General features: G+C 35.5%; 4 protein-coding genes across 6 annotated transcripts in view; 1 reads left to right on the forward strand and 3 right to left on the reverse strand.

Annotated features, from left to right (window-relative positions):
• Positions 1-3,621: 3,621 nt before the first annotated feature.
• On the reverse strand, positions 3,622-10,234 carry LOC108761995 (mitochondrial fission process protein 1). Its single transcript, XM_018508786.1, has 5 exons — positions 9,925-10,234; positions 9,613-9,740; positions 9,239-9,536; positions 3,741-3,844; positions 3,622-3,675 (listed from the first exon to the last, which is right to left on the reverse strand). Exons 1-5 carry the CDS (start codon positions 9,980-9,982, stop codon positions 3,622-3,624), a joined length of 642 nt encoding a protein of 213 aa, XP_018364288.1. The 5' UTR covers positions 9,983-10,234.
• A 446-nt stretch (positions 10,235-10,680) lies between these two features.
• PIG-L (phosphatidylinositol glycan anchor biosynthesis class L) lies at positions 10,681-12,866 on the forward strand. The gene is made up of 5 exons (XM_018508828.1): positions 10,681-11,317; positions 11,446-11,527; positions 12,086-12,282; positions 12,354-12,484; positions 12,566-12,866. The coding sequence occupies exons 1-5, from the start codon at positions 11,002-11,004 to the stop codon at positions 12,704-12,706; spliced, it is 867 nt and encodes a 288-aa protein (XP_018364330.1). The 5' UTR covers positions 10,681-11,001; the 3' UTR covers positions 12,707-12,866.
• Positions 11,526-19,868, reverse strand: M6 (neuronal membrane glycoprotein M6). 3 transcript variants are annotated; one of them, XM_018508831.1, is made up of 7 exons: positions 19,256-19,868; positions 18,893-19,067; positions 17,250-17,386; positions 16,990-17,172; positions 16,752-16,902; positions 15,532-16,527; positions 11,526-11,537 (listed from the first exon to the last, which is right to left on the reverse strand). In XM_018508831.1, the coding sequence occupies exons 2-6, from the start codon at positions 18,894-18,896 to the stop codon at positions 16,214-16,216; spliced, it is 789 nt and encodes a 262-aa protein (XP_018364333.1). In that variant the 5' UTR covers positions 18,897-19,067; positions 19,256-19,868; the 3' UTR covers positions 11,526-11,537; positions 15,532-16,213. The 3 variants fall into 3 exon arrangements, with proteins under 3 accessions (XP_018364333.1, XP_018364331.1, XP_018364332.1); XM_018508829.1 differs by having other exon boundaries at positions 19,179-19,868; XM_018508830.1 differs by having other exon boundaries at positions 18,893-19,080; positions 19,179-19,868.
• Positions 19,869-20,306: 438 nt separating this feature from the next.
• Positions 20,307-21,815, reverse strand: part of SAK (polo like kinase SAK) — a 4,022-nt gene continuing 2,513 nt past the window's right edge. Inside the window, exons 8-11 of the mRNA XM_018508801.1 lie at positions 21,393-21,698; positions 21,011-21,286; positions 20,764-20,943; positions 20,307-20,622 (exon numbers count right to left, since the gene is read on the reverse strand). Coding sequence (XP_018364303.1) covers positions 20,449-20,622; positions 20,764-20,943; positions 21,011-21,286; positions 21,393-21,698 — 936 coding nt within the window. The 3' untranslated portion in view covers positions 20,307-20,448. The remainder of the gene's footprint in view (positions 20,623-20,763; positions 20,944-21,010; positions 21,287-21,392; positions 21,699-21,815) is intronic.

A 21,815-nucleotide genomic window follows, 5' to 3' on the forward strand; every position in this document is an offset into this window, starting at 1 on the left:
CACCGCCTTACTCCTGCTTCCTTCTTCGTCAACCGCACTATCTTCCTTTTCTTTTTTCATCTTGCCTCTGCATCTACCCCGTCATCATTTCTTTTCCTTTTCTCTTCGTCTTCTCTTGCCGATCTGCTTCTCTTCTCCAGTTTTCTCCTCTTTCTACTTCATGCTGCGTATCTTTCAATCGTCGTTCTCTCTTCTGTACTTCCTCCATCTTGTTCTGCATACTCTTTCTCATCTCCATCTTCCTCAGCTCCTTTTATCCTCTATTTTCGTATTCTTCCGTCCATGTTCTCTCTTCTGTACTTCCTCCATCTTGTTCTGTATACTCTTTCTCATCTCCATCTTCCTCAGCTCCTTTTATCCTCTATTTTCGTATTCTTCCGTCCTCTTTTATTTCTCTTGATTTTCATCTTCTTTTATTATACATCAGGCGCTGGTACGTTCGTGAAATACGGCGCGTTATCGTAGGGTGCGAGTACCTAACCGACACGCGCTCCTTTCTATCGATTAAAGGACTCCACGTGCCATTAACCGAGTGGCCGAATGCTGCTACTGCTGCTGTGACAGTCTCGCTTCACAGATTGAAGTACGAGTGAATGTATTCGTCTCTTAATTAAATACTTCGAAAATGTTTCACATGAAAATATATCAAAAACTCTATAGTTTGTCAAGTAGATTAAAATTTATTATTTCCATTGCTGCGAAATAAAGATTTAATCTCAATTCGTAAGATTCAATCATTTGTCAAAGACAAATTTTTTATTAATACATTTATTTGTTATTCCCCTATAATCTTGCAAGGAAGTTTAATCGTTAAAAAAAGTTTAAAAAATTCTGACAGAATTAAAATTCAGAACACGCAGACGTCGCGAGACACCCGGTATAGAGCGACATCACGAAGGATATTTCACGCGAATTGGAGATAAAGCGCACATCGTCTTTGCTTCGCCCGCGCATTTCTTCTTCTTAATCAGGACCAACGGTTTAATGGGCCCTCTATCGTACGACCGTAATTCGCCATAATTAGCCGTAAAAAGAAGCAGCTCTATAAATTATATTGTTGCGCCCAGTTAGGCTTATTACGAGGGTCGTGGGCGACGGACTACCGAAAAGTTAATGTGAGATTATTAAGGGTTCCCGTGAAAAATCGCCCGCCGGTTAAAGGTGTCAATTCGTAACGGCGGGAACCAAAACATCGTCACGTTGTCAGTTTTTGTCAGACCGGAAGCTAACGGTGATGTCGATCATGGCCAACGACATATAAATGCATCTGCGTTAATGGGTGTGTCGCATCCCCCGGATAAAAGAGAGTCTGCCGGAATTCAGAACTTAATATCCGTCTTCTTAATGTCAGTCGATTCAACTTCGCGGTAACAGCGGGTGGTTGCACTCGGAGATTGTATCGTAATTAAAAAAAACTTCACCGAAGGCGGCATTGCGTTTAACTACTTCCTGATTCCCGGGGGAAATATAGTAGAGCAGGTTGCAGTAATATCGCAATAACAAACATATAAAAAAAAAACACATTAGAAGATATTACATTATGCGACATTACCGCGACTTTGCAGCAATGTACGTACATCACGTTATCCTTGCAAATACATTTCAGCAGCACTGCCGTTATATTACGCAAGTAGATACTTCAACATCACTGTACATTGGCTGCGTTCGGAAACGTCCTCCGATGCCTCGGATTCATCATCTGTCCTTGTTTAACATTTATTGTTTAACATTCCGAACGCAGCCATTAATCGCGATTTTACAACAAAATATTTCTACGATTTTTCCCTGCCGCGATTAGGGATGAAACTTTGTTGCAATTCGCGCGTTGTATCAAATAAACGGATATTAATGGACAAATGATAATTACAATCTAATAGGAAGAAAGCGGGAAGAACAATGAGGAGAAAAAGAAAACGGTGGAGGTGCGTTTTCGACCATTCGTTGCCGCGCTCTAAGACGCGGCTGTAAGCGACTATTTATTGCAGGGATTATCATGGGCTTCTGTCCATTCGAGACAATATTTACGGCCCGACCGTGTTCGCGAGCGTACGAACGAACGACTTCATTGCAATTGCGCGCCTGGAGGGTATTTATGGTAAGGGCTGCGTTATTAGCGCGGCTAAAACTTTACTGGCCGGAGCTGGCCGCCTCATTTACGGCCGCGCGGCGCCCGTAATCGCATAGTTAGAATTATATGATTACGAGCCGGCATGGTGTGCGTTATCGTCGATAGCCATTGAAATTCTTCAAGCGCCCGCGTAATTCCGTGCGAGCGAGAGGGAGGAGGACGCAAATGAAAGGGAGAGAAAAAGGATAGGGAGAGGAGAGGCGAAGTTAATTATTAATTATCGAACACGCGACGTGTCATTAGGAGCCCAGCAAGTAGCTCGACCGTATGCGCTTAAGAATCGTGCTGTATTAGGTTTCAAGATAGTTCGTATAGTTCCGTATTCGAAAATGGCAATGTGTTCGAGAGAGAATAGAGAATTCTTTTATAAATATCGACAAAATAAAATATATATATGTGCATGAAGAAATGCATCGAAGAAATAATAGAGAAACAATTATGCGATTGCGCGCAAAGCAAAACTGTTTTTAAATAATTTTAAAATTAAATAAAATTGACTTTTTTAATATAGATAATGATTTTACGATTCTTTACTACACATGATGGGTCGTTCATGTCGAGAAGTAATTTTCATCACTTTTATAGGTATACAAAAATTAAATTAAGTGATTTTTATTATATTTTTTAACATCTTTAAATAAATATTTGTAAAGCTGTGTAGTAAAAATAAATATAACGGATAGAGATCATTATTTAGCCGGGTATTCTTAATATTTCAAAGGAAAAAAATATGCATGACACGAATGACTCATCGTGGGTTAACTAAGAGTTAAAATTAATAATTTTAAAATTATATAAAATTAAATTTTAAAATAAATTTAATATTGTTCTTAAAGAATAACTTCTTGTGAAGTTAATTTAAAATAAATTTAACAATTTAATTTGAGTTCATCCCAATAATGTAACAAGATAAATATTTCAAAAGTCTTAAAATAAATTAACGACCTTTTAAAGAATTTAATTTTTTAGAACAAATTTGAAACAAATTTAACAATATAACTTAAGTATTCGGTTGATATAAGAATAATAAATGTTTCAAGAGTATTACATGCAAGAATTACGAAAAATTTATTGGCAGTTAGCGGATTTTTAATTCGCGTAATCGCAAGTTAATTTTAACATTTTACTTTTCTTATGAGAAAGAACATCGATATTAATTTCTCTATTAAAACAAAAAATAAGCATTCAAATAAATTCTATAACGAGAATTATGTATGTATAATATATTACATACTTATTTCTATTATCTCTTCAATTATCAAACATTAATAATAAATCTTGTTAAAGTAATAAATAAAATTCTTTAAATTTAAATAAAGAATTAAATAAAATATAAATAAAAAAATAAATCTTACAGCTAGAAAACGTTTTCAAATAAAAGCATTTAACATATAATCATATAATTTTTTAATTTCTTGTCTCCGAAATGCGCTAATAAATTCACATGGTTTAAACCATGAAGAAACGATCGTTTAATACAAATTTCCCTATAATCAATCGCATGTGAAATCCGTGTCGTTTTTACTCAAAGACTTTCCTTCGACATACTGCAAAGATAAATGGAGCGATTAATCTCAGTAATGAATAATAAATGAAGTTACGAATCACTCACCATTTGCCACTGCTTTGTTGTCGTCTGATGCCTTTTCGAGATATTCCTCCTCCTCTCACGTCCTTCTGTTGTCGCTCCTTCATGGGGATCGTAGAACACTGACACTGAACACTCGTGAAAATACGATTAAAACGATGACCGCGGAGCGTTAATAGAAAACGTTATATATTACATCACAACGGGAGAGTACATACAAAAAAAACATGGACGTGCGATTCGAAACAGGAGCGACATATCCTCTAAATTGATGCGAATTTAAGGGATCGCAGTAGAGAATTCGAAACTCGCACGGCCAACTTTACACCGACTGCTTTGTTTTTTAGAAGACACAGTCGACACAAGTGTCATTCTATTTTTGTTACTCATTGAATGTCAAGAAGGATAGACGTTTGCGTCAACAGTGTTTTCTAAAAAGAAAACAGCCTCCATCTATTGCGACCAACGGTATCTTCGTTGCTAAACGTCGTTTCTTTGAGAAATAGATGTTACAGGCTTGCGTTTCAGGACGATTATCATGGTTGCAATAAATATACGACTCGTGATCGCAGCCAATTAACACGCTTGAAAAATTTGTACGACAAATGTACTCTTTAAATTCTTTGTATCTCACTCTAAAGAGTGAAATTTCACTCTTAAAGATTGAAAATTCTTTTTTAAGAGTGGCAGAATTTTCACTTTAGAGTAAAATTCCAAAGAATAAAAAGAATAAATTAGATTTTGTAGTCAACGAGTGTCAACATGCGGAGCTAATCGTATTGTATTTTCGGATGCAACGCGTCGCAACATTGTCCAATCTTGGAGTCGATCTCTTCCGCACTGGCGGTATTTATCTGATTGAAAAATTCAAGAGCGACGTCAGCAATTCACTTTACTATCATACGACACGACGCGATCAATTTGATATATCTAATTGAGACAAGCCGGTCAATTCGAAAAATATACGATCGATATTCAATATCGTGTATCTTTAACGCGCAAAACCAGTGAGATAAGAGTATTATTGATAAATCTCGATACACCGTATAGCTTCTCGTTACTCTTCATTCCAATTCGTGTATTATTCCACGCTTTCGGAAATAATAAAAAAGAAATTACGACCAAAACAACTTTCGAGCGGAACGTTCGAGCTATATCCGAGTCGAAGCGTTAAAAAAGCAATTAAATGTTGCGATGAGACGGTAATGCACGACTCTCCATTCAATCCGAGAGTCTCCCATTCCCTTCATCCTTTCGATTCTCGTTCCAAGTGGATAAAATTGCGCGGTAATACCTGCTTCGAAAAGAATTCCGATACGACGAGTCGACAGCGGTGGATCATCTAACCGACGATCTCTAATCATGTATTGGATGTAATGGAAAACGATCATGTTTCACGTTTATAGCGTCCGCAGTTTGTAATCAGAAAAATAATGCGACACGCAGAGCGACACGCGCCGTTGCCGACCTGCTCAAAGAGGTCTGTTTTCTGTGGCTGAACTAGTGTATGCTTTTAGAACTTAAAGTGAGATAGACATACGTTTGATATTTGTCGAAAGCGAGAAAGACAGTTCTAGAGCAGTCCAGTGCAGGAACAAAAAACAGACCAAAGGTTCGCGTCAGTTCGCGTTCGAATACTTCGAATGGTAGCGCGGTAATCTTGTGTAAGCAGTTACGCACGATGCTGTACATTTAACGTCCGCAACGCTCGCGAGCATCATTTCAGCCTCGTTGTAATCGAATGTCAGACAAGGATGAAATGATGCACGCGAGCATTGCGGACATTGGCCCTGTTCTTTTTGGCTGAACTTTTGTACCAGTTCATCTTTCTTCTTCTTCTTCTTTTCCCCTAAAAAGAAAAGGAAGAAAGATGAATTGATGCAAAAGTTCAATTAAAAAGAACAGGCCTATTAAGTGGAACGCACCCACTGTAACAATTTTCGCGCGGCGTACACGTCGATCTTGAATTCGGAGAAATCGTAATAATACGACACGCGCAGCGATATCACACATACCTAATAGAAAAGATCTGATATTTCGAAATCAGTTTAAACGCCGATACTCAAGTGAGCGGACAGTGGCGTGTATCATTGGCATGTATTGTTCTTCGAACTGTAATCGTGACAGGTACCAGCAAACGCGAAATACGATCATTCTCTATTATATTTGTTACGATTGGTGATTTTATCCCTCGTTGTTACAACGGAATTTCATCATCGATTCGTTATATCGATGCATCGAGGATATTCACCGAAGCTGATATTATCGTAAATTATTCATTCGCAATGAGAAATGAAAAAAAATAGAGAAGGTATATTACTATTTTATCAATATATTTAATTGTTTTATTGATGTTTTAAATGGTATTTAATTGTTTCGATATTTAAGATAATATTTAATTAAATGAGCTGTGAAAAGATCCATATTCGGTCAAAGCTAGTCTTAGTCCCTAATAATATATTATGTCAATTTTTACAATTTCCAGTTCAAACGAACTGATTATTTATCGGTTTAAAAACACAGTTTTAAACTGAAGCTGGAGTACGCAATATTACACGATAAATTGACAAGCAATTTAATATTATTGATGCTAATAAATAAATAAATAAATAAGTTTGTACATATAAAATAAATTAACAAGTTATTAGCATCAATAATATTAAATTGCTTGTCAATTTAATTTATATTATGTACTCCAGCTTTTTTTCAGTTAAGAGTTAAAATAGTTTTAGGTTGGTATTACATTTGTTGTGTAACACACGTAATATCAACCTAAAACTGTTCTAACCCTAGTTATACATACTGGAGTCTCAGAAACTCTAATGCAATTTGCTAAATTGAGATTTTTCGTGTTTCTAAACTTTTCTCTTTTTCTTTGAACCTATAGACCTACAGTGATAGCAAAAAGTATTCGTACAAGAAACTTTTTTATTAAAATATCTTATTTGTAAAAAATAAACATTAATTAGCAATTTTATACGATAAATATAGTCTGTTCTAACATAAGCAAACGAGCTTTGCATGTATTCTTGATTTTAGAAGCTAAATTTCTCGACTGTACGAATACTTTTTGAGGATCCAAACAATAGGATTTTTTATTTTCGCTTATTTTTCAGATTATATATTTTTTATAATTAATATACATTTTTTTGGTATATATAATTTTAAGAAACATACAGTCTATTGTATTCTTTATGAATAAATTGTTAATTATCCAGCAAGAAATGATCGTCAATTAAACGTCGAATCGACGTCGAATTAGTGTTGAAATCATCGTATCGATATCGATTCGACATCAATTTGATGACTCAATTCTCGTTGGATATTTACTTTTTAAAAATAAATTTTAAAAAAATATTTTCTCTGTACGAATACTTTCTGCACTCACTGTATATATCTCGAAGCTCCTTAAATCTATTGACTTTTATATATTATGGACTTATTCCTTAATCAATTCTCTACTGATTGAAAAAAAATTGAAATATGTCTATTTTTACAGAAGTTACCGTAACAAATATGGGTGATGTCTCAGGGACCCGAGTGTGTATATCAAGGGTAGAAAAGAGTGCGTATAACTAGGGTTAAAACCGACAAATGATCGGCGCGTAATTTGTTAAAACTGAAAATTGTAAAAATTCACACAATACTGTTACGCACTAAAAAATCCGCTTTGGCCGAAAATGGCTTTCTTCACTCATTTGGTTTAAATCTCTCGGTCCATTTTCACTTAATATTGTTCAATATTTAATTGTTTACGCTTTATTGGTTCGATTCAAATATATTTTGCATATTGAATATTTCGCCAATTTTATTGTAATTTTTCCGTTATTTACTATATCAACTATCTGTAAAACAAAAACCAAGTACGTTAATTACTTAAACAGAATTATTTAAACAATTACTTAAACAATATTATAAAATAATATAACAAAAACGACATATGTCAAGAATGACGCGTCATGAAAATGTTACATAAATTTACGAACGATTCACTAGTCTTAATTTCCGTAATGACGAATTATTTGAATCGATATTCTTTCTTTAAAAATATCGTCGTTGGTCTATTTCGGAAAAAGGATCTGGAAGAACTCCGAAGAATTATGCGTACATTTGAAACTGTCCTATAAAAGAAATTAAAAAATAATCTTAAAACATTGCTAAAATGTCGCTGACACGAGATATAAGGAAACATATGAAAGAATCTAAAGGATCTTATTGTTAGTTCCAATTCTCTGTCGATTCTGCGTGCTAGAAATTCAATTTCGCGGAATGGATACGTGTCAATGTATCTTGCGTCATTTATTCTTTGCGGAAAATTCATGGCGTTATCTACAATCGTAAATTACTCTAGGGAAAACACTTAGTCGGTGCCATTGATGTCTTAATGCGGAACTCGCTCTAATCGCTGTTAAAAAATGTATATCGATTACAATCGCATTTATCATGAGCGCGGACCTCAGATTTAGCCGCGATAGCGAGGGAAATTGTGTGGTACGAGCAGATAATAATCTCGTAATCGGCGCTGCTTGCGTATAATTATGACGCCGCTACGATGTGTATTATTTTTTGCATGATACATTTTCATGAAACGGGTGTTACCCTACATCGCGCCATTATTAACCGCCGTGGAAACCGCGTAGAACCTTTCGCCATGCATAACTTGCGAAACCGTTTCTTCACTTCGCGGAACCTTGACTAAATATTCCTCTTATATCATGACGATAAATTTGTTTCGTGTCGACACGTTGCTTCCTTTGCAAATTATTTTTAGCGAATAATTATTTTGAATTTTCCATTTGATACAATAACGACGGAAAAATAAAGAAAATAATCAATATATTGTAAAAAATACTATTGATGCATTAAAGCGAAAGTAATCGTATAGGTTTAGGTATACGACGATTACGAGATGTAGGGAATGTTAAATCAGTAACTTTATTCAATAGCTTAACAATTGTGGCATGAAAGCCAGCTAAAAATCTTAATGCACATACAGCTGTATAATATAATAACTATATAATGTAGCTGTATATGTACATTATAACAAAAATATTTAACATTATTGCAATTAGCAGTAAGATATTCTAAGTGCACTGTGTTGTACTATCTCAGAATATATTTGGCAGTAATACTGTACTGTTTCTAAACCAAGAGAGGTCGTATAAATGTTTCTCTGAGATATTTCAATAGATATCAAGTTTAGCTTAACTTCTTTTAAATTTAATATCTTATAAGTATTCCTTATCTCATATATTACAAAGAATTTTAATTTATATTTTTATGTGATTTAAAAAAAAAACTTTCAGGTACCAATTTGATCATCGTTATCCTTAGACAATAAAGATCATAAAAAATATGATTATTATTATTTCATTAGTATTAATATAAGCTCTTTTAATTATTTTGCATAAAAATGGAATAAATTCTGTAATATATTTATTATTATAGCTTGTTTGTAAGTACGACCTCTCTTAGGTTACTATAATCAATAAACTATACATATTGTTATTCATGTTTTATACCACATAGAGGCCCTTTTGGATGGTATCCTGTCCATTTCCTATAAGTAATATCCATTGCTCCCTCCACAGCATGATCAATAGGATGTATTATGAAAGGAATAGATATCAAACCAATAAGCGTAGAGATCCAAGGCTTCTTCCAAGCTATTCTTGTATTTTTTCTTTGTGCAAACTGAACTGCCGCACAAATCCTATTTATGGTGAAACCAGGAACTATCACCGACGCGAATGCCTGCCATAGTAAAGTGTCTGACGTGGATAATAAAACGTTTTTGATTTTTTGTGGAGTAGCATCCTCCTGTAATAATCAATCAAAATCGTTAAATGGCCAATAATTATTTCTGTTCCATTAAATTAAAAATTTCTTGTAGTACTTGATAAACTTTTACACCCTTGTGTATCGTATCTGCAAGAACATATCCACTCGATAATGCATAACTGGACCATACAATGGACTTAGGCACAAGACTTCTAAATGCTTCTCCAACTTCATTTGCATAACCTAAAAAAATCTTGTTAGTATATATATATATATATAATTTTTTTTTAATGCCGATATATCATCTGACTTTACCAACTTCTTTAAAAACAATTTGACACTGTTTGGCAAAATTGCGAAATACAAAATAAAGGAAAGATGACAGAAAACTTCAATAACAGCATTCGACGATCTTTCTTGCCATTACCTAAATATCTTACATACGTGTCTCGATACAAGTCTATCTCTTCTTGATCATTCTTCATCCTGGAAGTTTTAATTTTCCGACTACCTTTCGCGCAATGACATAACCTGTGGCAGATACTTTGTGGCGTTCAGTACTAACAGAATATTCAGCATAGATATCTGCCGATAATGTCTATAAAATCTTTTCTGTATTCCTATTCTTATCTATTTAAAAACTCATAAAAATAATTATTTGTATGTCGAAGGAAAAATTGGAGTAAAAATTAGAAATACAGTTACAAAACAGACTGCAAACAAAGCTGACTGCTAAGTGCTGACAGCTGAATGTAGCTTTGGGAGATTTCGAGAAGTCGAAGCTCGCGCGCGCACACTCGAAGTTCGATATATTACTATCGATTTTTTGCTATTGATTTTTCGAAACATATTTTATATTAATTTTCTATTAAAAATTTACTTTAATCTTTGCGCAATATTTGAGAGAGAGAATCACTAAGCAAGTCAATTAATATTATAGTTAACTTAATCCTAATTATAACATGCATGACGTTAATGTCAATTGCAATTATCTAATTAAAAAAAAATCTTTGATACCTCCCCCCCTGATGCGCTAAATTGTACAATATAAATTTAGAACTACTAATTCGCGTTTATAATTAATGAGATTGACAATTAATTATATATATTACATATAAAAATAATTATCTCAATTATCTCGAGTTACCTAACATGTTAGTAAATATGTTAATATTATGTTACTTTATATTTCGTGTCTATCATTTTGATTCTATTTCCCTATCCCTTCTCTTAAATATCTCTAAATTCCTTCTAATTCCTCCTTACTCCTCGTGTCGTCCGTAAAATACCAAAAACGGCGACTGCTCAGACCGCTTGACTGGCGCGACCTAACCTCAAATTCAACTATACTCTGATTACTCCGCACCGCAGTGACGATTGACGTGACGAGAACGTTCATTACGTTCATTACATTCTCACTCGTGAGCGATAATTCGCATTATGGCACCGCGATAGCCCGCGAACGCGTGTTACGCGTGTTGTGCACGTGGATATCATCCCTGGGATGATGGCCGACCTGGAGTACGTGCGGCTGTATTTCAGCCTACAGCTCAACGAGGCGGTCTGCTGGTGGTGTTATTACATTCGCGAGATTTCATGGCAGTTGTTGATCGCTCTGCTGGCATACCTTTGTGTATGTGTCTTCCTTTATGCGATCCTGAAGCGGGTGGGTCATACTGCCTGGCAACTACCAGGTCCACCTGGTAGGCTTCTTCTGGTCACCGCTCATCCAGACGACGAGGTGATGTTCTTCGGACCATTGGTCTACTGGCTAACCCGCTCCAAAGCCAGCGAGATCTACCTGCTGTGCTTATCCATGGGTACATGTCACTGACGGGCCTCTGTTGTCCAGGATCGCGAGCAACGATCCGGATTAACTGACAGGAATAAACCAGGCTAGACATCACGCAAACGCTGTGTCTATTGATGTTTACTAGTATGCTTGCAGGTGGAGACAGAAGAAGGATAGACGAGCTGTGGGAATGTACTAAGGCGTTGGGAATTCCAGAAGCCAATGTGACGATTATTATGTGAGTGTGTCTTGGGAAACGTCACTTGAAAACACTCAGGCTCAGTTCCACTTCGTATCTTTTTCTAATTCTAAGAAAGATAGAGTAAATTAAATCCAAATTAAAGTTAATCTTACATGGGTGAAACTGGGCCATACATGTATTCCAATTTAACTCGGTGTTACTAAGACAGAGTATAACAAATCCCAAATACTATAAATAAAACATTTGTCACAATTATTCTGTCATTATAATAAAAGTATTTTTTAATAATTTTGTCCAAGAACCAAACTTAGTATAAGATATTCTAAAAATTTCGTACACACACACATTGAGTTGAGTTCTTAAATTAGCTTTGCTTTAATCAATTTCATTTAAGTAATACCGGCTTATATTTTTGTTTCAAAGATTATCGTAGAGAGAATCACTTAATTTTAACGGTACATTTAACACTAAGTGTGCTTGTCTAATTTTTGCAAAGTGTAAAAACTGGACCATTTCATTCAAGTGTTAAATGTGCAATGATGGTATAATAAAATAATTATCTACTATATAATAGTTGGATAAATGAATGTGCAGGAGTGGCGAGTTGCCAGATGATCAAGGCGTACAGTGGCCAACAGACACAGTTGCAGAGAGCATCTTGCAATACATAGAAATGTATAAAATCAATGCCGTCGTGACATTCGACAAATACGGAGTGAGCCGGCATAAGAATCATATCTCCTTGTATTTTGCGATCGCCGCATTATGCATAGAGAAAAAAGTACCTCCTTGTCAGTATCGTTCATACAATCGACATACAAATATAGCAGGCTTGTATAATATAAGTCTGATCATGTTGCAGATTGCAAGCTGTATGTGTTAGAGTCCGTTAATATAATCAGGAAATACATTCAACTTTTAGATTTGCCCGTCAGTCTACTCTCAGCCTCATATTGGTATCTAATAACATACGAGCAAAAGCGAACAATCAAAGTAAATTAGAACATTCTGTTTAATTATAATTAATCACCCTTTAACACAAATTTCTTTCTTAACGTTTTCTTTCCCTTGCAGAATGCCATGGCTGCACACAAGTCTCAGTACGTCTGGTTTCGAAAGTTGTACATGATCTTTTCGCGATACACATTCATCAACACTCTCCAAGAAGTCAGTGCCCTTGATCTGGAGCTGGACCTCCAGTTCGACGAGGACTGAACGTCTACGCGACGAACGAAGAATTGTACAAAATATGTAATTAACGATCATTGTGTATATACTTTGTCTACTGTATTAAATTACATAAAAACTACATACCAAAGCTACGAAAACTAACTAATTAATACGAAAACTTTAAAATATATGCAGAGACATACTTTATAAGAAGGAAATATTTTTTTATTTATTAATAGAATATACATCGTAGTTACTTTTGAACAAGAATACGGCACGTAGCTTTTACAGCTCAAATCAAATATCTTTTATCAATAGAAAATATACATACTGCGTGCCATTTTATTCTTCTCTATTGTATATACAATCTTTTGCAGCTGCATATAAATTCAAATTGTCATTTGATATGTGTATAACTTTACTCATCAGGTGTGTATAATAAAGAAATCTAGAATTATTATATATAAAAGATATTCTAATTTAAGTTGCGGGTTGCGCAAGATTTTTCACCCGGTAATCGCATTACGGAAAATTAACAGTCATTGTCAAATTATTTGAGCAAGTAATAATATATATGTGGCGACTCGATCTCGCGATTGTACGTATATTTTTTTATTTGTGCCTCGACATGTTTTATAATTCATAGATCTTTGTTCAGAGCAAAAATTCATTTCTTTTTATTTTGGCACAAGTAACGTGCATAGAAGAATTTGTAACTTTCGTTCCTTTTTCTAATACTTTATAGCGGAATTCTTTTACTATCCGGAAAAATATATTGCTCTTTTCACAAATCGATATTATACATATACGCAAGTAATAGACTCTACGGATATATAGATATATTCTTTCATATGCACGGACGTTGTTACGTTTTCTGTAACATTTAATGGAAATATACATTCTGTAACATTTTCCATAGAAAGCTGCTTAATGTGAAATATGAGCTTTGTTCTGTATAATTGCACAAACGACATGAATATTTCATAGCAAGTATGCTGGGAAGATATTCAGCGAAAATGTGATAAATAATAACATTTTAACAATTACGATATATGCGGTCGTTGTTTGATCTTTTTTTATATACTAGCTAATATATATGTGTAGTTATCTCTTTTATTATCCTATTCTACTTTTCCCATTGTGCTTTAAGGTGGTTCTTTAGTAAAGCGCCGAAAATTTGGGATGCCTCACCAGGACCCACCCAAAATTACAAATATCTGCATAATTTGAATAAAATATTAAAACTACGTGTATATTTTAATGAAATAGTATGAAATATATGATAGTAAATCAAGAACTGCATCTTCATCGAATGAAAATAAGGTGAGATTATGTTTATTTTTCGAAGTTAAATTTATATACAAGTTTATATACGTAAATATCTTTCCAGAATGGCCGTTGACTTATTACTTTTTGGTGACCATTAAAATCATAATTTTTTAAACTATTATAATCTCATTTTTGAGAAAAGTCTATGGTAAGATTTGTGTGCAGTTAATCAAAGAAGCGTCTTGCTCTTGCTCTTGCCAATTCCCCTGTATGGATTTCCACATGTAGGGGGTCACAGTACCATGCGTGTCCAGTAAGCTTTAGAGTCTCTTCGGAGGCAGAGGCTCGCTTATGTTTTTGGATTCAGTAGTAGTGCAATTCTACTCTCAGAGTTTGTAAACACTCGAGGTCCGACAGTTTAATGCTGAATCCGAACGGCGAACCGCGAAAAATCGCGTATGCGAGGCGCAGGTGAAATCGAATCCGGATCCACAGATCACGAGTCTTCTTTTTCTTATTCCCCTACTTGGCTTTCCGTCCCAAGAAAAGGGTCACAGTACCATGCGTTGAATTTGGATCTTAGATCTTGTGATAACCTCTATGGGTAGAGGCTTCACTCTTACTCAATCATCATCTTCTTCTATATTTGTATGGCCCTTGTTCCAATGTAGTTGGATTTACGTGGCCAGTCTTATCCGATATCCCTCCAACCTTCCACAAGAATTTCTCAAAAAAGGATGGAAAGCAGAATTGCTTTCCCAAATAGAATACAACGCACCGGCCACCTCGAACCGGGCGAGTAGAACGAAGGATAATGCAATCAAAATTAAGATGGTGAGGCGCCCCTTCAAACACTGAACGCCTGTGACTATGGCGCTTCCTCGCCGCACGGCCGCACACCAAGACGGATAAAGGGACTGTGGAAAATGAAATACACGGCACAGTCAAAGCCGGCAACGCTTTTTAAAAAATTTAATCGAGGTGACGCAACACCCGAGACGAGAGGGAACACGTTCGATCCGCTCGAGTGGTCTGACGAGACTCCTTACTCAATCATACAGATCGCGAGGCAATCGCACTGAGCGGGGAGCCACTCGGTGCTCCAAAGAAGCGTCTGCGAGCCTTATCTGTCACTAATGGCGAATTCAATTGGAAGCACTATTGCGCACTGGTGCATATTAATAAGCCAACACTGATTTGAGTACAAAAGTGAAATGCAAATATTTCGAATTATAAAATACATGTTTTACTTAATAGTACAATAAAATGTATTGAGTATTTCAGGATTTAATGGATTTCCATGTTTATATATAAATATATCTTTGTTATTTTGTGTACAACGGCTTTAATGTGCACCAATGCGCACTGAATGCGTCCAATCGAATTCGCTGTAAGTTATACGTGAAAGGTTACATTTTCAACTTTTTTCTCTTATTTCATTGTTAATCTACCATAGAATTTTGCACACGTCAAATTCGGTGTACTTCAACTTCATTATATAAAGAAATTAGATATTTCTATGATAACTCGATTTACTAAAGAACCATCTTAAATATCCATAATGTAATGAAAATATATGCTTAGCAGCCTAGCATGTAAACGTATATATATATAAGAAATCTCTTGCGTAAAAAAATCTCAGTACTGAAGATATAGTGATACATATAGTCCGATAATTAGCCCTAATACCGAAAGATTAGATCAATAAACGATCTAAAGTCGTGAATACTCGCATAATACTATTACGCACAATATAGAGTACGTGTGCGTACATCGAAGTGAAATAAAACAATACTTTCAAGTAAAAAAATCTTTGTGCGCTGGAATCTCGTGTACTTCAAACATGCACGGGATAGATTTCAAATACTTTTCCTACTAATATAAGTTTATGGAATGATATTCGTCGTGAGCCAAAACTCTGCAAATGATCTCGATTTGAATCGAGCGATCCGCGTTAGAAATGAAAATCTTATGACAAACCGATACATGCTTCAATAAAATAACATCTTTTTTACATTAAAAAAAAAACGAGTAGATGCTTACATACGACAGTCGCAGATATAATGGACGGCATAGAGTTGGTTCCCGCAAGATCCTCCAATCAGTAGACTACTGTCGGCGACAGACACACCGTTATGAGCAGAATACCGAATTTAGGTACATAGAGAAGACGAAGTAGTATCCGGAAGAGATTTCCAATCATAAGGATGACCTACGTAGATACTCAAGTAGACGGTAGGCTCCTTATAAGGGGTTCATGGTGAAGATCTCGCGGGCCGTATCCTAGAACCTGTCTTTACCGCGATGAGAACCGAGAGTACCCATTCCTGATTGAGGAGAGTCTGGATCGGTCGCATCCTGTAGGTACTGCAGTTCCTGCAGCTCCTGGAACTTTTCATGATCTCGTATGTGTGCATAATTAGCAGATAAGCACATCAGGTAGTGTATCAAGCTTAGAATCACAAGCATGCTCGCCACGGTCGCCAAGATGAACATCACTTCAGCCTTTTCCACAAAATCCTTACAGAACAGCTTAATTTCCTGGGGTCCACACACTTGCATGTCCTGCACCCGTGTATTATTTGGAAACATAAAGCCTGAAATAGCATAAATTTGATTGCTCTTTATCAGTTTTAAGTTTTGTACGGTAACAAATATTTAACATTTAATATACTACATTCAAATATAATAGTAATTATAATAAACTGAAATAAAGTAATCATTTTATAAAAATATTAAACACAGAAGGAAATACGGATTTAAATACAATATTCTAATTTCAATCTACTCATATATCAATGTGACACAAGTGAAAACTTACCGAATTGAGTAAAATCAATGCAGTCGTCAAGAGATTGAACACGTGGATTGCTGCACAAATTCCAGAATATGGTGAATATCAGCGTTGTAATAACCAGGAATGCGAATATCAGAAGCCAAGCTATTTGCAGAATGTAGATGATAGTCATAAACTGAAAAATTAAAGATGTAGTTTGTAGTCATAAGAGATTTTTTAAATAATATGAAAATAATAAAGATTTTACACTTTAAATACTTACAACAGCACAGGATATACGTCCACCCACTCGGGATCTCCATGCACGATAGACTTTGTGCCTCGTAGCACCAGTTGCAAGACAACCGACACACAAAATCATGAATCCTAAAGCTGCCATGCACGCTCCGACTGACGCGAATACTAACTGCACCGCTTCCAACCATCCAAGATGCAGGTGAAACACCTGAATAATTTGATAACTTGAAATTTATAGAATCTAAATTATTTTGAAAAAACGTATCAAGCTCTCATGCTTTTTACCTGATCCATCATAAGAGCACACAACGTTGCACCCCTGTACATAGTTCCGCAGAAGATTCCAACTCCCAGACAACACATAATGGTCGCTATAAGAGTCGCATACGGCACTCTGGCCATGCATTCGTTGCACACGTTCCCTAAACAAGGAAATTCCTTTACATTTGTCATTTTGTTATGGGAAGCGTCATACATCCATTTATAAATTTAATTGAAATCATTCACAACTAAATTTCATTACAATTAAAATTTAGGTACTAACAATAATGTAACATAATTTTTAATTTAATTTAACATAATGTAACATAATGTCACAAATAAATTTTACGTAGATATATAAACCATAAACTACCATAAATTTTTGAGATAAATTTCAATTAATAAAATCCATTATAACAAAAAGTGAGATTCAATTTTTATTCATCTACATTTACAAGTCTGTGGTCATGTTTCTATGGATGTTGTCCATTTGATGACACAAGTCGACACAAACATTCTATCCTTTTTGATATTCAGAGAGTGACAAAGATAGAACGATACTTGTGTTGACTTGTATCATCAAATGGATAACATCCATAGGAACATGACCACAGATTTGTAAATGTAGATGCAATAAAAATTGAATATCACTTTTCGTTATAATGGATTTTATTAAATGGAATTTATCTCAAAAATTTATGGTAGTTTATGGTTTATATATCTACGTAAAATTTATTTGTGACATTATGTTACACTTGTGTTATCAAATGGGAAGCACCCAATGTATAGACAATACTAAAAATCTATAGTTTACATTATGCATAGTATAGATTTTTTTCAGTATTAATACTAGTAACAATATATATTAGATAAAATGACCTACGTTTGTGCCATTTATTATCACATTTCAATGGCACTTTTTAAACACTTACTGCAACTTTGTTCGTTTGAATTGAGACCATGTAAACTACGTTCTGAAAACCTATCCAGGCTAACATTACTCCTATCATTACCACGCAGTGGCAGACTCTCTCTAGCTTGACGTAATTCACGTAATCTCGTCATTTTAATACAATTATAATAGTAACAACAAACGATTTAACAGTAACAATAAATGAATGCGTGTGTGGTAAAAGCTGGGCGTTCAGCCAATGACTTAATCATACTCGACGATGACTAATTATTTATCTACAGTTTAGTCAGATAACGCGCGACATGTGTCTGAGTATATTCGCTAATGACGCAAGTTCATTCACAAACTTGGTAAACGTGTCGTTAGCGTGCTAAGTTGCTTGGACGGAAATAATTAGTAATTATAGCAACCACTTGTAGTGTCTATTATTGTCGACAACCATGACTCTTTCGCTTGCGTGCAAACATCATCTGTCTCTTAATAAAACTTAACAGGATTTCTTGGAATTAATTCATGATCAATTATAATTTACATCACATCAAAATTAGCTCAGCGTTCATTAATTAATTTATTATCCAATGCAATTAAACCAGAAATAGCTCCAATGTTTACAATCGTATGGCTGTTGTTGTTATGACGCCCACAATGGGGTTCAATACAGTCCCAAATCAGATTGTGAACATCACACAATCGCGTTATAATTTATAATGGAAGAGCGACAGGCGGATTTCCGTCGAGATTAACGTGGACTTACCCATTTTCGTAGTTCGCGTCGTCCGCTTGAGGTTAGCAAAGAAGAGACAGGATGGGCAGCGCCCGTATGCGTCGCGGAATCCGCGATTACAGTAGCCGTTTCTCGTTAATTACCGCAGCGATCACACATCCCACGATCGCAGTAGCGAAGGACATCCCACTCACGATTGCAATCACTGGCAGTATTCACTGCGTGCAAAAGAGAAAGAAGGCGGATAAAACTGGCAAACTCGATGAATTCTCAAATTCCACTATGTAGTCGTTTGTGTACGAGATCTTATGCTTACACTCTTACAGGATCTTGATCTCCGTCCACAGAAACTTTACAGATGACAAAATACTACTGCGTTACTCGCTTGTTTACCATCTGTCAGAATCACTCTGGGAGACGGCGCGGCGATTGATGGACTACGCGAACCATCCGCGAACGATTCCGGATGATCTCTCTCGACGATATTATCAATCTTATCACGTGCGCACGCGTCGGATTTCGGGAATCACGGGGAACGACTTCCACGGGGTATCTCCGGCCAAAGACGACATCAACATGGCGTCACGGAGCGCGTCCGTTACGTTCCGTATGGTGAATGGGATCGTTGCTCCCGCAACGTCGAATCGTAGGGCGCGCCGCCGTAGTAACCGCTCGTCAAGACCGTCGTTCCCTTCAATGGAGCGAGACTTGGTGGGAGTGACGATGACCGGCTGTGACCCCGATTCGATCGAGAAGTCGCGATAAATACGCCAAAGCGACCGATGATTATACTTAAACAATTCGATACAATTGAATTTCGAAGATGAAAGGATCACAGGAAGATAATGTGGGAAAAAGAGAAGCCTGTTGTAATATTTTTACGTGAAAAATGGAAATTATTATATTTTTTATTAGACATTCTTTTTTCATTGCTATTCGGCAAAAAAAACAGCGATCATAATAATGATTTATATCATCTATTGATAAAACAATAAATATACCTGCACAGTTTGTCACTTTGAGGAGATACCGGATTTCGCAGAATGCTCTTTTACATAATGCAAATATGGAAAAATTCCCAATTTTATTCCACTCTTATAAAAATTATTCTGTCTTCAAGCTATAAAAATAAATATCGATATTAAAAAAACATTCTCGTTAATTATTTTTCTTATTTCATTATTTAACGAGTTTTCTCTTTCCTTTTTTTCTTATTTTATATCATTGCAATAGTAACTCGAATCAAGCGCATATTAAAGAATATAATATATATCTTTTTATTTCATATTATTGTATACTTTAGAAAATATTCGTAAAGTCGCGATCAGATTAGAGATTGAGATTAAGATTGGATTGAAATTTAATTAATCAGAAGAAAGAAAACTAATTGCAAGTGAATTTTAATTTGATTTATTAAATTCCAATCCAATCTCAACGTCTAGCCTGATCACAGTTTCAAGCCTTTATTAACTTTGTATAAACTCTATCTATAAATCTATGTTAATTTATAAATTTAAAGCAAGCTTACAGTCTAGGCAAAGGTAATTTCTCGTACTATATACAATATTTTATGTTTTCAAGCAGAGCTATCGAATGCCTTTATGCATCGGCTCTATGAAATACTTGATAATCGTTGGCAATTGTAGAAGCTTCTTTTTAACCGGTATCTCCAAGTTTTGTTGATGATGCCTGTTATATCGTGTAACTGTGCCGTCACTAGTCTCATATATTATGTCACTGTTGTGACTTTGCGGACTTATCTGCAACACACAATTGATAAAATATAAATGACTCAATCATTAGTCGAACGATTGTCTAATAAACTATTGTTAATAATCTGTCCGGAAAGTTAAATTAATAACTAATTAAAATTAAGAAATTATATTTAGGCAGTAATTTACAGTTAAGGCGGATCCGTCCTGATAATCGATCCTAATATTTCCGGATGACAATTTGGTAGCAAAACCAATTCCTGGCACAGCTATCTTCGTATTATGATTAGAGTTACGCATAGAGTTCATATTGCGTGATCTAGAAGTCCCTGTTGACATGACGGAACAACTAGCGTCGAACGACGGCATCTGAAAGATATTCAACATTAATTTAGCAACATAAAATACATAATTAGGCATCTTCTCTGTTACTTACAACAGGAGATTGTGTAGTGTGCGAGATGTTTTCTTTTCCCTGAAGGTAGGGAGAATCACTCAAGGCTGTATTGGGCCGTCGTCCGATTATCACAGGGAAGCAGGAATGTCCAGTGGCTGCCTCCAGAGATGCTAGAGTAGATTCCAACAGCAAACAACGCTGATAACATTCCGAGTAATGCTCGTAATAGGTCTCGAGATGTGACGGGAACGCACCCTCGACAAACGTGGCACCATTGTTATTGGTGATCTTCACTACACCGTCTATCCGGACAACCTAAAATATAAAAATATAAAAACTAAATATAAAATACAAATGTTAAATAACAGTTTTTATTTTATCGCATATACATAACAGAATGATTAAATCAATAGTTGAATACCTTTATGCCGTTATAAAAATGTACTTCACAATCGGGTTGTGGACCATTTTCCATGAACAGGCACTTTGAACGTTGAGTGTACAGTGTTAATTTCGGGGTTTTTGCCTGAACCAGTTTCACGAAACGAAAGGCATACATATATTTTCGATGATGACACGCTGGTAAATTTTCATACGAATAAATACTATCGGCGCCCCGATTAGGCAATGGTGGTGGTTGCGAGCCAATCTCCACAGTCGGGTTTAATTTGTAAAGAACGATTCGCAGACCGTCGCCTGATATTCTACACACTTCGTTTATCCTTTCCTACGGTATGAATAATGTTAGATATTTTTATGTAATTTTCTTGTAATTACACACACACACACACACACACACACACACACACACACACACACACACACACACACACACACACCTATA

This window comes from Trachymyrmex cornetzi, unplaced genomic scaffold, assembly GCF_001594075.2.
Source record: "Trachymyrmex cornetzi isolate Tcor2-1 unplaced genomic scaffold, Tcor1.1 scaffold272, whole genome shotgun sequence".
In the NCBI taxonomy this organism is placed as follows: Eukaryota; Metazoa; Arthropoda; class Insecta; order Hymenoptera; family Formicidae; genus Trachymyrmex; species Trachymyrmex cornetzi.

What these genes read in the sequence shown, in the direction of transcription:
- LOC108761995 (XM_018508786.1), bottom strand. Translation starts at nt 9,982, where the DNA reads ATGAAGAATGATCAAGAAGAGATAGACTTGTATCGAGACACGTATGTA. An exon ending in TCCAAAAGGGCCTCTATGTG is followed by an intron (nt 3,845 to 9,238) that starts GTATAAAACATG and finishes ACGAGTGTTCAG; the next exon opens with TGTCAGTGTTCTACGATCCC. An exon ending in CAACAAAGCAGTGGCAAATG is followed by an intron (nt 3,676 to 3,740) that starts GTGAGTGATTCG and finishes TTATCTTTGCAG; the next exon opens with TATGTCGAAGGAAAGTCTTT.
- PIG-L (XM_018508828.1), top strand. Translation starts at nt 11,002, where the DNA reads ATGATGGCCGACCTGGAGTACGTGCGGCTGTATTTCAGCCTACAGCTC. An exon ending in AGAGAAAAAAGTACCTCCTT is followed by an intron (nt 12,283 to 12,353) that starts GTCAGTATCGTT and finishes ATCATGTTGCAG; the next exon opens with ATTGCAAGCTGTATGTGTTA. An exon ending in AGCAAAAGCGAACAATCAAA is followed by an intron (nt 12,485 to 12,565) that starts GTAAATTAGAAC and finishes TTTCCCTTGCAG; the next exon opens with AATGCCATGGCTGCACACAA.
- M6 (XM_018508831.1), bottom strand. An exon ending in GACGTATATCCTGTGCTGTT is followed by an intron (nt 16,903 to 16,989) that starts GTAAGTATTTAA and finishes TTAATTTTTCAG; the next exon opens with TTTATGACTATCATCTACAT. An exon ending in CATTGATTTTACTCAATTCG is followed by an intron (nt 16,528 to 16,751) that starts GTAAGTTTTCAC and finishes ATGCTATTTCAG; the next exon opens with GCTTTATGTTTCCAAATAAT.